This window comes from Taeniopygia guttata, chromosome 7 (assembly GCF_048771995.1).
Source record: "Taeniopygia guttata chromosome 7, bTaeGut7.mat, whole genome shotgun sequence".
NCBI lineage: Eukaryota > Metazoa > Chordata > Aves > Passeriformes > Estrildidae > Taeniopygia > Taeniopygia guttata.
In genome coordinates, this window is record NC_133032.1 from 37,340,604 (window position 1) to 37,353,852 (window position 13,249).

At 44.3% G+C, this 13,249-nt stretch overlaps 1 protein-coding gene across 4 annotated transcripts in view; it reads left to right on the top strand.

Annotated features, from left to right (window-relative positions):
* The window catches only part of MBD5 (methyl-CpG binding domain protein 5), a 118,744-nt gene that overhangs the window by 85,655 nt on the left and 19,840 nt on the right, over positions 1 to 13,249 (top strand). For 3 of the 4 annotated variants that reach the window (XM_030278131.4, XM_030278132.4, XM_072931748.1), the window contains 3 exons: positions 2,105 to 2,207; positions 2,578 to 2,758; positions 4,892 to 7,030. In XM_030278131.4, the coding sequence (XP_030133991.4) occupies positions 2,105 to 2,207; positions 2,578 to 2,758; positions 4,892 to 7,030 (2,423 nt within the window). The remainder of the gene's footprint in view (positions 1 to 2,104; positions 2,208 to 2,577; positions 2,759 to 4,891; positions 7,031 to 13,249) is intronic. The other variant, XM_072931749.1, reaches the window with a different exon arrangement.

Below are 13,249 nucleotides of genomic sequence, written 5' to 3' on the forward strand. Positions count from 1 at the left end.
TTCAATAATCCAATCTCCTGCCTGACATGGAGCATCCACAGGGCTCTGAGGGCAGCTGAATCCTCCAGGATTGAGTTTCCACAACCTCCTCACTGCCCTGCCAGCATGCACAGCGTTCCTGGAGGCAAGGAAAGGTCAAACAATATTGACTCCACAGCCATCCCAGGGAAAAATTAGTGGATATATTAAGATCTGACATGATTCAAGTGGAATAGATGATCCCAGCTGAATAAAGACTCTCTGTTTGTGCCTCCTTGGAAAGCACAGATGCTTTCCTGTCAGCTGTCAGCAGTTGCTTTGGATTAAATCAAGATTAAGTCCATTCATTAACTGGTTTTCATTACCTGGTAGAAGCACTGAGTTGACTCTCAGGGCTTTTCCTAGCAAAACAGAGCTGCTAAGTAGGGCCTAAATCATCCCTGGAAGTGTCCAGGGCCAGGCTGGACAGGGCTTGGAGCAGCCTGGGATGGTGGAAGGTGATTCCAGGGCTGGAATCAGCTGAGCTTCAGCTCCCTCCCAGCCCAGAGCAGTCTGGAATTCCATGATTTTTGTGGCAGTTTCTTACAAAGCAAGCTGTGGATTATCCTTTGTGTTACAGAAGTGTCAATAACTTGGTGCACACAAAAGAGACTTTGCTGTTACAGCTGTGCCCAGGATCAAGGCAGAAACAGGGGGGAAATGGCCCTTTTTGAAATTTAGTTGGATTTTGTGGACAAATAACCCTGCCTGTGTGTGCAGTGGGAATGTTGGGTCCCACATCTCACAGATTCAGTGCACTGACCTTCCTTCCCACTCCCTAATTGTCAGCACACTCCTTTTCACCCCAGGATCTCCTGGAGCCTGGTTATGTGTGCCCAGGCAGACAGCACACCAAGGTTATTTAAAACAGCTTTTTTTCTAAAAATATCCCAGGAAAAGTAGCCTTTTTTAGCCAATGCAAATAAAACAGCATCCTCACTGCAGAGCATATTCCCAGAAATGCCTTTTAACAGGAGATTTTAATGATCGCAGAAAGTGTCTGGAGAGATTCTGGGTGTAGATGGGGTGGTCCAGAGCAAATGTCAGTGTGGGATTCTCCCTTGGGAAGCTGCTCCATCCTCCAGTGTGGAGTTTGGGCTGAGCATGATCAGGACAGGTGGGAACATCCAAAGGGATCAGGCAGGATCCTGCTTTAATGAAAATAAATAAAAGCAAAGAGCAGTTTCCCCGTGCTCCGCAAGGATTTCACACAGGGAAGGTTTGACTCCTGACCAGTCACCAGACCTGGGCCTTTATTTTTAGATTGCTCTTTCATCTTCCTCACCCTCCAAACTGTCACTGCTACACAGATTCAACCTGAGCACTTCTCCCAAAAATAACTATTTCAGGGCATGCCTGGCAAAGAAATTACTTATTTAAACTGTCAGCAGAACTTTAAATGTCACTTGCAGATGTTGCCTTAGATGTGACTCGTGCAGGATGAGGTGTTTATGTGTTGGATTCTAAGTACCAAAGTTGGTCACAGCTTGGAATTTTGAGTCAGAAGTGTTTTCGTGATCCAAACTATTCCACTTGAGCTGTTTTTGTTTGAATTAGGGCTATTTACAATCTGCCATTAATAACCAGGGTTTTATTCCAGATAAACAGTTCAGCTGGCCCAGCAATAAAGAGCAATCTGCAAGTTACAGGCTGGGGACACGAGAAGGTTTTTTCATATTATGAATTAGTGATTTTGCCGTAACAGAGTTCCCAGTGCCCTATTTTGGGAAGTGGAGATAATGATTTTCTGGTGGGAGTTGGAGAAATCCAAGTGCAGTTTATCAGGAGCTGGCTGGCCTGACTCCTTGGTGTAATATTTCTTACTTTCAGTGAGAAGGTCAAAATTTTAGCTGAATGAAACCAAACACGGTGCAACAAAGAGACCCAGCTGCAACAGTTCTGTTTCCTTTAAAATGTTTGGTTTTGTTTTTTTTTTTTTGTAAGTATTACCTCAATTCTTGAATAAAAACAAGAAGTACTGTGAGAAAAAACATATGAAATGTGATTTGTACCCACTGTCCTTATGAGCAGATATAAGTCCTGACCTATCCAAGAGCTTGTATTCATCATTTCTGTTCCTTTGCAGTCCCAGTGGGTCTTTATTATCCTGCTTGGAGCAGGTGAAGACTTACTTGCTGACTGATGGAACGTGCAAGTGTGGCCTAGAATGTCCTCTTGTTCTTCCCAAGGTAAAGCACAGCATCATTTTGGATCTAGATGTGATAATATTTATGAGCTATCCATGCTGGTGACTTAAACACTGTTCAGATCATCTCTAAAATAAGTGGTGTCCACCCAAAGTTAGACTTTAAAATATAAAATTCAACTCCCCTCTGCCTTAGCCCCTCCTGCAGAGGATCTGACTCAGTTGTTATAAATATATTCATTTTTTATTGGTTGTTTCCAAACATCCTTTCAAGGAATCCCTTGGGCAGTATAGGAGCAGTCAGGAACAGAGGAGAATTCCTCTATACTCCGTATAAAATTCCTAATTGATGTGCCTTTGGTGACTTTGCTGCCTGTAGTCATTCTTTTAAATGCTGGAATTTTCACTGCCAGGTCTTTAATTTTGATCCTGGAGCTGCTGTGAAGCAGAGAACTGCTGAAGATGTTAAAGCGGACGAAGATGTCACCAAACTATGCATTCACAAAAGGAAAATTATTGCTGTGGCTACACTTCATAAAAGCATGGAAGCACCACATCCTTCACTGGTTCTAACTAGTCCTGGTGGTGGAACAAGTGAGTAAAATGAAATCATGCAGAATCACATAATCATCTGATTTTTATACACACAATTACTGTGCGAAACCACCCCGAAAGTCTGACTGTGAGTGCAAAAATAAGCAGATTGAAGGAATAAATAAAGGGAGTAGTCAGAGATGGAGGTAGATAGACAATGAGTCTAAAAGCAGGTCAGCCCAGACTAAAAGCATGATTTTCTTGGAAAAGATATCAGATTGTTCTAGACAAAGAAAATACATTAGCTCTCATCTTTTGGAACTGTAGTAATATGTCTGATATTCTGTCACATGGGAAATTAGAGGAGCAGAATAAAGTGATTATGAAGGGATTAGGATGTGGCTAAGGACTTGGTTAAATGGGAAATTGTATTGTAAAGGAGAATAGACAGCAAGAAGAGATCTCCACTGTCATTTCTCAAGGATTATTTTTGGCCACCAACCTGGATTAGCATTTTAATTATCCCCATCAATAAAAAAAAAGTGAGGAAATTTGTTGGTGGCTGAAGTTGACAGATACTCTCCAAACAAAGGTTGTAGAACCAGGGGGGCTCCCTGAGGCCTGGAGTGACAGCAAAGTTAGCACTGAAACAGCTCCAAACCCAGAAATTCACCCAAAACGAGGGATTTGTAAGGATCACAAGACCAGGTTCTGAAGAGAATTACAAATCCCAGTGGGCAGGACAGGGGAGGGAAGGGGCTGGGTTTATATTTCTGTGCTCTGGGATTGCAGCTCCTGGGAAAAGGCCTGAGCTCCCTGCACCCCTCATTGCTGTGAGAGCACCTGGCCAACTGCTCTTCCATGTCAAAGGGGAAAAATTATAAGAAAACCAGGAAATAATGAGTTTTAGAGAAGTGCCAATGCTAAGAGCCCCATGCTGTTCATAGTACTGATGTGCCCCTACCTTTTCCCATTGAAATTTAGGATTTAAAACCTTTCTTGAAAATTCTTTTCAGTGTAATTTCTCAAGTTTCTGTTTAGCATTTCCCTGCTTAATTTTTTCAATGAGTAGTACTTAAATTACATTCCTGTTTTCAAAAAAATCAGCAAAATGAAGGAGGTAATTTATATATTTATGTGCTCTTACTTTCTCTGTGGTTAAAATTTTGTGCATAAGCGAAGAAGAAAATTCCCCAATAAATCCCCTTGTAAGCAAAATCTTTGCACATTTATATGTGACCATTTGCTTATTTCCAGCACTCAAGGTGAGGCCTTTCATAATTATTTTATTTTGCAGTTCAGCCTTTAGTTTTATCCCTAAATGAGAGTTTGGTTGTATTTTGGGACAGGGGAAATATTTGTTTCTCTCACATTGGAGCAAATAGGATGAAGGCAGGATTGTCAGTGCTGTCTGACCAGGCTGAAGGAAAGATGAGTTGAGGAATTTCAAGGCACCCCTGAGTTAATTTGAACACAGAATTTTTAGCTCCCAATTCCAGTTAAATTTTGCATATCCAGAGGCTGCATGCCAAACACTGTGAGCTGAATTGCAAATTCCCAGAGCTGCAAAAGAGGCAGAAAGTGCCCCAGACTTGGAGCTGCTTGTGCTTCTAGTCTGGAAGTAAAACATTGGAAAAAAAAAAATCTCTTTATTTAAAGATGGAAAGTGGTTTTGTGTTTGTTGGAAGGTGTAGCCTCAAAAGTGGGATTTAGAGGGAATTTTTCCATCATATACAAATATCCCCAGGGCTTTTATCCTGAAAACAAACAGAAGGCATTCAGGATGCCTCATCAGGGACAGCATTTGGGACAGGACCTTTTCTGTGGGAATTGAGTCTCAGTCCTGGATGGGCTTTGTTCCTCCTGTCCTCAATAGATGGTGCCAGAGGCTCCTTTTCCCTGCCACAGCCATCCCCCTCCTCCTGCCAGAGGGGGGATGGAAAAGGCAAAAGGCAAGGAAAAGGTGTCAAATGGTCCGTATTTCTATGGGATATGGAAATACAACTGTGTAGTTCAGAGCAGGCATCGTTCCAGCGGCTGCTCTGTGATTGAGCATTTATTTCTGCTGAAGCAAAAGTTCAGCCAAAGCCTCCCTGAGCTTTTGGGAATATTTTCACCCTCAGCAGCTTTGCCTTGAAACGTGGGACACTGGACTTGCAACCAGTAGTAACTGTTGTGTGTTTCCCACGCCAGGTGCAACGCCAGTAGTTCCCACTCGAGCAGCAACTCCAAGGTCGATGAGGAATAAATCACATGAAGGAATTACAAATTCTGTGATGCCGGAATGTAAGACTCCTTTCAAGTTGATGATGGGGGCATCTAATGCCATGGGTAGGCTTTATGTGCAAGAAGTGGCTGGAAGCCAGCAAGCAGAGCTCCATCCTGCCTATCCCAGGCAGAGATTGGGGAGCAATGAACTGGGGCAGAAGTCTCCGTACCGCGGCAGTCACGGGGGGATGCCCAGCCCGGCGTCCTCGGGATCGCAGATCTACGGGGACGGCTCCATCTCCCCCAGGACTGACCCACTCGGAAGCCCCGACGTCTTCACAAGGAACAATCCCAGTTTTCACGGAGCGCCCAACTCCAGTCCTATCCACATGACCAGGACGCCTCTGTCCCCGCCGTCAGTCATGCTCCACGGCTCTCCCATACAGTCATCCTGTGCAATGGCTGGAAGGACTAATATACCTCTTTCCCCCACCCTGACCACCAAGAGCCCAGTCATGAAAAAACCCATGTGTAACTTTTCGGCTGGTATGGAAATACCACGAGCAATGTTCCACCATAAACCCCCCCAAGGCCCACCCCCACCTCCTCCACCGCCTTCTTGTGCTCTTCAGAAAAAGCCATTAACATCCGAGAAGGATCCGCTTGGCATACTGGACCCAATTCCCAGCAAACCGGTGAACCAGAACCCCGTGATCATGAACCCCACCACTTTCCACTCCAGTGTCCACTCTCAGGTACCCGTGATGAATGTAAGCATGCCCCCCGCCGTGGTGCCCCTGCCCAGCAACCTGCCCCTGCCCACCGTCAAACCCGCCCACATCAACCATGGCACTCACGTCCAAAGGGTTCAGCACTCGGCTTCCACGTCCCTGTCCCCCTCGCCGGTGACGTCCCCCGTTCACGTGATGGCGCCCGGCATCGGAAGGATCGAGGCTTCTCCCCAAAGATCGCGTTCTTCTTCCACCTCGTCCGATCACGGAAACTTCCTGCTGCCTCCAGTAGCGCCGCAGTCGTCCTGTAGCGGTATCAAAGTCCCTCCCAGGTCCCCGAGGTCAACCATAGGGTCACCGAGGCCATCCATGCCATCCAGCCCTTCCACCAAGCACGACGGACTCAGTCAATACAAGGACATCCCTAACCCGTTAATTGCTGGAATGAGTAATGTATTAAATCCTCCCAACAATGCAGTTTTTCCCGCTGCATCGGCCGGAAGCGGTTCCTTGAAGAGTCAGCCTGGTTTGCTGGGAATGCCTTTAAATCAGATCTTGAACCAGCACAACGCTGCCTCTTTTCCAGCGAGCAGTTTACTCTCAGCAGCAGCCAAAGCACAGCTAGCAAATCAAAATAAACTTGCTGGTAACAACAATAACAGCAGTAGCAATTCCGGACCTGTTGCCAGCGGCGGCAGCACCGAAGGACACAGCACTTTAAATCCCATGTTCCCTCCTGCTGCCAACGTGCTCCTCCCCACCACGGAAGGGCAGAGCGGCCGGGCGGCGCTGAGAGATAAATTGATGTCTCAGCAAAAGGATCCTCTGAGGAAAAGGAAGCAGCCCACCGCCACGGTGCTGAGCTTGCTGAGACAGTCTCAGCTGGACAGCTCTGGGCTTCCCAAAGCTGGGTCTGATTTGATAAGAAAGCCAAGTCAAAGCTCCTTCCCCATCAGCTCCATGTCGCAGCTCCTGCAGTCCATGAGTTGTCAGAGCTCCCACGGGAGCAGCAATAGTTCCTCGGGCTGCGGGAGCTCCAGCAGCGCCCTGCCCTGCCCCGGCACCCAGCTGCACCTGGCAGAGCCCGCGCTGGGCCCGCCCGGCGTCGTGGCCCCGCTGGCCCCGGGGCTGCCCCTGCGTGGGGAGGGGCTGCCCTGCCCCAACCCCAACCCCGCCTTCGGCCCCGCCGCTGGTCCACCCCCCTCCAACCACCTGGCCGGGCTCCTCAACCAGATGCAGGCCAGCGGGGGCTGCGGGATGCTCCCCCAGGCAGGAATGGCCTTAGGGAACTCCTTACATGCCAGCCCGGCTCAGGCCAGGCTCCAGGCACCCTCCACGCCAGGCATCCCCAACAGCATCGGGAGCAGCTGCAATCAGAGCAGTCCTGAAGCAGGTACGTGGCCTCCCCAGGGGATTGTCCCAGGTTTCCAGCCCTGGGAATCCCTGATGGCTGGTTTTCAATGTTTGCCTTGCTTTGAAAAGCCAGGTGTCTGCTGAGGAAGGCAGAGCCTCCCTTGATATGGAAAATGTAAACCCCTTCCCTACAAATTATAATTTTGAAATTAAGGGGCTCTCAGGCAAAGATGTGGGAATAGGAATAACAGTTCTTTACTAGGAAAATTAAAAATATAAATGCAATAGTACAAAAAAGAAAACTAACCAGTGCCAGAGTCAGAGCAGGCCCTGGCAGGCTGTGGGTCAGGGAGGTGGCAGCAGCCCCATCCCAGGGTGGCTCAGCCCTCCTGCAGTGCCAGCTGTGCTTCTGCTGGAGCAGGATCCTGCACAAGGGGGGAGTTTTCCTCTGGAGCTCCAGGGCTGGGGGAGATGGGCCTGGGCTCCTCTGGGAATGCAGTGGGGCACAAAGCTGCTCCTCTGGGAATGCAGTGGGAAGAAAGCTGCTCCTCTGGGAATGCAGTGGGAAGAAAGCTGCTCCTCTGGGAATGCAGTGGGCAAAGGCTGCTGTGCTGTTCCCAGGTCAGATTGTATCCAGGTAGGAATTCTTGGCTCCTCCCCTGGGCAGATATCATCTCACCATGGATGATGGAATTTTCTCAGCCATACAGGGACACTCACTGCCATGAACAGAAGATAATTAATAATGAATGGCCCATGAACAGAAGAGATCTCCTGGAGGGAGGATTGGTTGTGGGAGAGATAAAGAAAAAACTGCCCAATGAACAGCAGAGAACTGCCCCAGCTCTGACAGATGGTGATAGAACACACACATATCTTACAATCCAGGACGTTATTCCTTGTTAAACTTGGGTTCATCTCAGTGAAAGGTGCACCTGCTTCATGCTAAAAGTCACATTCTCAAAAAATAAAAGAGAAAGGGGAAAAAAAACCAAACAGTGGTTAACTAAAACATCTCTCCCTTTTTCTGGACAAAACCATCCTGGCCAGCTTCCTGTGACAACTCTTGCTTCTGCTAATGTTCACACACTCTCTATGAATAAAATCCATTCACCTCTGGACATTTCCACAGCTTTTTTGTCACTTCTCCAAAGAAATTGGAGTTTTTTTGCAGCCTGCCCTGCTCCAAGGACAGGGGGTTGCTCCTGCCAGAGGGTTGTGGCTCACCTGGCAGTGCCCATCCAGGTGATCCATGAGTTCTTTCCTGCTGGAATTGAAGAGGCAGTGTCAGAGATTGGAGCAAATCCTGGGAGTACCAAAATGTCCAAAATCACCCTTTTCAGAGCCAGCAGGAGGGAATGCCAAGCCTGTGTTTGCTTTTATTGAGGTAATTTTACTAAGGTGGTAATTAAATGGTTGAATAAACACTTGGAAGAGATTTCCTGGTTTGTTCATCAGGGAAGATTTGGAGAGGAAATGGGTTTGCTGCTGTTACCATCTCTGGGGCTTTAAAGAGAAGAAGGAATCAGCTCAAAAATGTAAATTTTATTGACTATTAGTGGTTGAACAAAGTATTAGAAGATGGTAGTGGTGTAAATTTCTAAAGTGGAATGAAAACCCAGGTCTCCCCAAAGTGTTTAAGTGGCCTCTCATTAACCCAAGCAGGAACCTGTTCTGCATTCCTCAGCTTCCTCCTTCAAAATGGAATAGAATTCTAGAAAAGCTGAATTATAGTCAAATAATGTTCTGCTATTGCTCTGGTCATGATGACTTTTAAGGGTTTCTCCCCATCCCTGGCATAAAAAGGTTTTGTTTTTCTTGCCTGGAGTGATCACAAGAAGCAGCTCTCGGTTCTTGCGTGGCTCTTTTGCCTTCTCATGCTGGCACAGGGGCACTTCCCGCTGCAGCTTCTGGGAATTTGCCCTGAACAAAGGTCTGGGATGGCCTTGGGAATTCACTCCCTGTCCCATGGAGCACAGGACACAACCCCTGGGGCAGGAACCCCTTGGTCCCCACCTTGGCTGGGCTTTCCACCAGTCCCAAAGGCTCCTGTGGTGTTCCCGTGTCCATCAGAGCCTGTGCTTGTAACTCTGCTCAGCTCCAAGCTGAATTTCCCCCCAGAAAATGCAAATGTAGCACAACAAATGGGTCAAAGCCCTGAAGGAAGGTTCCAGCATCAGCTGGGTTCTCATCCCTGTAGGAACAGCAATGGGGGCAGAACCCCACCTGGGGACTCCTCCTGCCATTCCCCCACTCTGGGGATGGCTCCGAGGGTTGGAACCACAGAATTCCAAAGCCTTAAGTGCCACTTCTTCCTTTATCTAAAAGATAAAAGGTTACTTCCATTATTTATTATTATTGTTGTTGTTGTTGTTGTTCAGAAAAATAGGAATTGATATTTTGTGATCGTTGGTGCCTAGGCAAAGGCTGGAAAATTGGGAAATGTTCCATTCTCTGCTGCTGAAGGAGTTGTTCCTTTAGTTGGGTGCTTGCAGAATACACAGCCTGCATTTAATTGTTTATTGAAGATCTGTGGGGAAAATAGTAAAGGTAAAAAGGCTGAGATGCATTCCTTGAACTTTATTACAATATCAACCTCATTACATAGTTAAAACAATTTAAAAATAACAACTCATGTCTTACCAACAACAACTCAAGATTTCTTTGTTACAAAACATTTATAAACTTTCTAACCAATAGCATATTACTAAAACTTACAGATAGTTGCTCAAGCCAATATTATTATATTATATTAATATATTATTATATAATTGTTATTATTTAATATTATTCTAGCCAATCACTAAGAACATACATACACTTATTTCAAGCAATACTTATATACTTTCTATTAACAATACACAATACTCCATTATTACACTTAAAATCTTGTACTATCTTACTAAACATATTTTTCTAGTCTTAAAATCTATCTTAACCAAATCTAAATCTATTATTTCATGTCCTTACTTACTGTACTATTAAAACTTTCCTACTTTCAAACTTCACAACTACAACTAGCTAGAAATTCTTTTTCTATTTCTAAAACTTACTTCCACAACTTTCTGAATAACTTTTTACCTCCATTTTGCCCACAAATATCTATGATAAAACCTAGAGAATGCTTTCTTTTTTGAGGAGGTTGTGTTATTTTTGTGTTATTCCTTTAAATTCTTCAGAAATCTTCACTGAGCCTCTTGCTGAGCCCTCCCAGCAGCACAGGGCTCAGGGGTGAGCTTTAATCCAGAGAGGGGAATTCTGTTGGATTTCCAGGAGAACGGGAATGTTCTTTCCATGAGACTCATGTGAAATGTTGAGTGGTTTGTGGTATAATAATAATTTTTTAAAACAAAAGTGAGTTGCCAGCGTGCATCCAGCTCTGTAACAAAACTGGGGAGAGGAATATTTGGATTTCTATTCTGTTAGTTTTGGGGCTGGAGCTGGTGAAAACCCCTGTACTCTGAATTTCCAAGAGCAGTTCAGCAGAGGAAGATGCCTAAAGGAGCCTCTCATGTTCATATTTCAGTTTGTGGCTTGTTTTTCCCCTTTGTTTTGAAGTATTTTAATTGCTAAATCTCTTTTCTGTGTCTGTGCCAGCAATTCAGAACAGCTCCTCCTCAGAAATAGCTCCTGAGAGAAAAAACCCTGTGAATCCCCACAATTAGCTGCTTATTGCCCAAGCTTTTAATTATATTTTAACCACATGGACCAAGTTTTGGTATTCCAGCTCTTGTTTTCTTCTTCCACAGATAATATCTTTAGTTCCCAGGTAATTTTCAGGGTGTGTGTGGTGGAATTTGTTCTTTTTGTAGGATGGAAGTACATCACTGGGTGATGGGTTTGATTGTAGGGTTTTATTTATTTACCTTTTCCTTGCTGGTAACGTGTGGTTCACGGGGTAGAAAATCTGTGTTTGAGTGTTGAACATTCAACATCCAAATCTTGCTAAGAAAGGATTATAAATATCCTTAAATATCTATATCTATATCCATAAATATCCATCAATAATGGGATGGATGGAAATGAGTGAAAATATTTGTGAATAAAAGCTCTGGACTGCTGAGAAGGGAAATTGAGGCAACCTCAATAACCACAGCAATTAAAGATGATCAGTGGTGTCAAATATTAACATTATAAAATAGGAGAAACTCTGGGTCTAGAAGTTAAGAAGTAACAAAAAATGGTCAGATTTGGCAAAAAAAAAGGCTGTAATTCCTTCCCTGAAATGGGAATTTTTCCTGGTGAAATGCACAGAATAGAAATAGTAAAATATAATTAAACAGGGAGGAGCACAGCACCAATCACTGAGGGTGAGGAGAGGAATTTGTTTTAATAAAGCCAAGAAAATTGGGAATGGAACGTGGTGCTGGAAAACAAAAACCCCAAAAGAAGGGGCTTGGGAGGCTTTGATTTAATCACCTCAGTGCCAGCTATTGAAAACACAAATCAAACCAAACTACTCTGGATTTGCTTCCCAAAATTACTTTATATATCCCAGAATTACCAAATCAGAACAACTTGTGGACTCCAGGGTCAGGAGAGCATCTGACAACTTTTTGGGACTTGTTGTGTCTGAGAAAAAAATTCTAATTAAACTGGAGTCACCCCTGGACAGGATGGCAAGAACCTTCTCTTCTAATCATAAAGCAAATTTAAATATCCCATTGATTTGGGGTTCATAGAAACATCCAGACTGTGCCCTGCTTGGGAGAGATTATAAGGAATCACTTATTTAAATTTAAAAATTAAATTTAAATTTAAGTTACTTCAATTTCCAGCTTCTTTTCCCCATTCTTATTTCTAAATCATAACTTGTTTTCCCTTGTCATTATTTTGGGGAGAGGAAAGTGATTTTTTTTCTCCTCAGGTAAGAACTGTGAAGAATAAGGAAAATGTTCACTGCTTGCTTGGACACAGCTTGGGGTTTTCTGGTGTTGTTTTACCTCTTAAAATTTGAATTTTCCAACAATTGACAGTCTTTCAGTTACCTGGTTGGTGTTTTAACTGCCATGCAACTGTCTAGGATTTTATATAGATAAAAATCAGGGAGTTTGTAAAAAATAATAACAAATTAATGTAGAAAGATGAGTCTTATTAAAGGTATTATTACAGAGAAAACCTGAATTAATTCTGTGGGATTTCCCACACATATTTAGCTGAAAATGGAACCAGTGGGCAGCTCCAGCTTTTGCTAGAGGGAGGAGTGGGATTATTGGAGGAAATAATGATTTTTGTTGAATTTTTAACTTCCCAAATTCGCAGTGGGGTGTTTTCCTTCATTTGCAATGCATCTGCCACAGCTGTGAGTGGGAAAATCCTGAATTCCTGCTCGTGTGCTGTTGTCCTGACACTTTTCTACTCAAACACTGCTCTGCTGACAGCTGAGCACATCACAACAGCTTCCTCCAAGTCATTTCCAACTCAGCAGTGATGAGAAAATGCAAAAATCAATGGGCAAGGAGAAGAGCCAAGACTGAAATTGGGACAGGTACTAAACTCTAAAAATTAAATTTAAAAAGCCCTAATTATATTAAACATTTTAAACCTTAATTTAATTAAATTTTTTAAAACCCTAATTTAATTAAATTTTTTAAAGCTTAATTTTATGGACTTTTGTTGTCTTATAAATAGTTCTGGGCTTTTTACCCTTCCTCCAAAATTGTGGGGGCCAAGATTTCAGCTCTGTTGTAAATGCAAACCCCCTTGTGATCGTGGAACGTGGAATTATGGGCAGGCAGGTGAATATTTCCCAGCAGAGCACATTCCATGGCCATGGAGTGCTGCATACAAGGGCAGTTCAGGATTTTAGCTGGTTCTGATGGGGATATTTGATTTTTTTTGGGCCATTTTTGGTGATTTCTGGGCTGGCTCAGGGCACTGCAGGATCTCCAGAAGGTGAACGAGTGACAGCAGTTTGTGCTTAGCTGCTGAATTATGGTTTCTTTGGAATTGGCAGTGTAATAAAGGAGAGATCAGATAAGGATCTTAAATGTTTTCCATCCCAGAAAGAAAAGGGGGAATAGAATTGTCAAAATGTGTAACTGCTGGTTCCAGGGGTGCAGGTGAGGGGTGGGATAGGCAGCTACAGCAAGAACTCCTGGTCTGGGATCTCTCAGAACTCTGAGGCTGTGCTTTCCATCAGCACTTTACTGGGAAGGGAAGGCTCTGGAAATCTGGAAATTGAACAATCTCCCCACTGATGCAAACTCTGAGGGTTGATCTCAAAATTTGTGATTAATTCCAATTTCACCCCACTGTG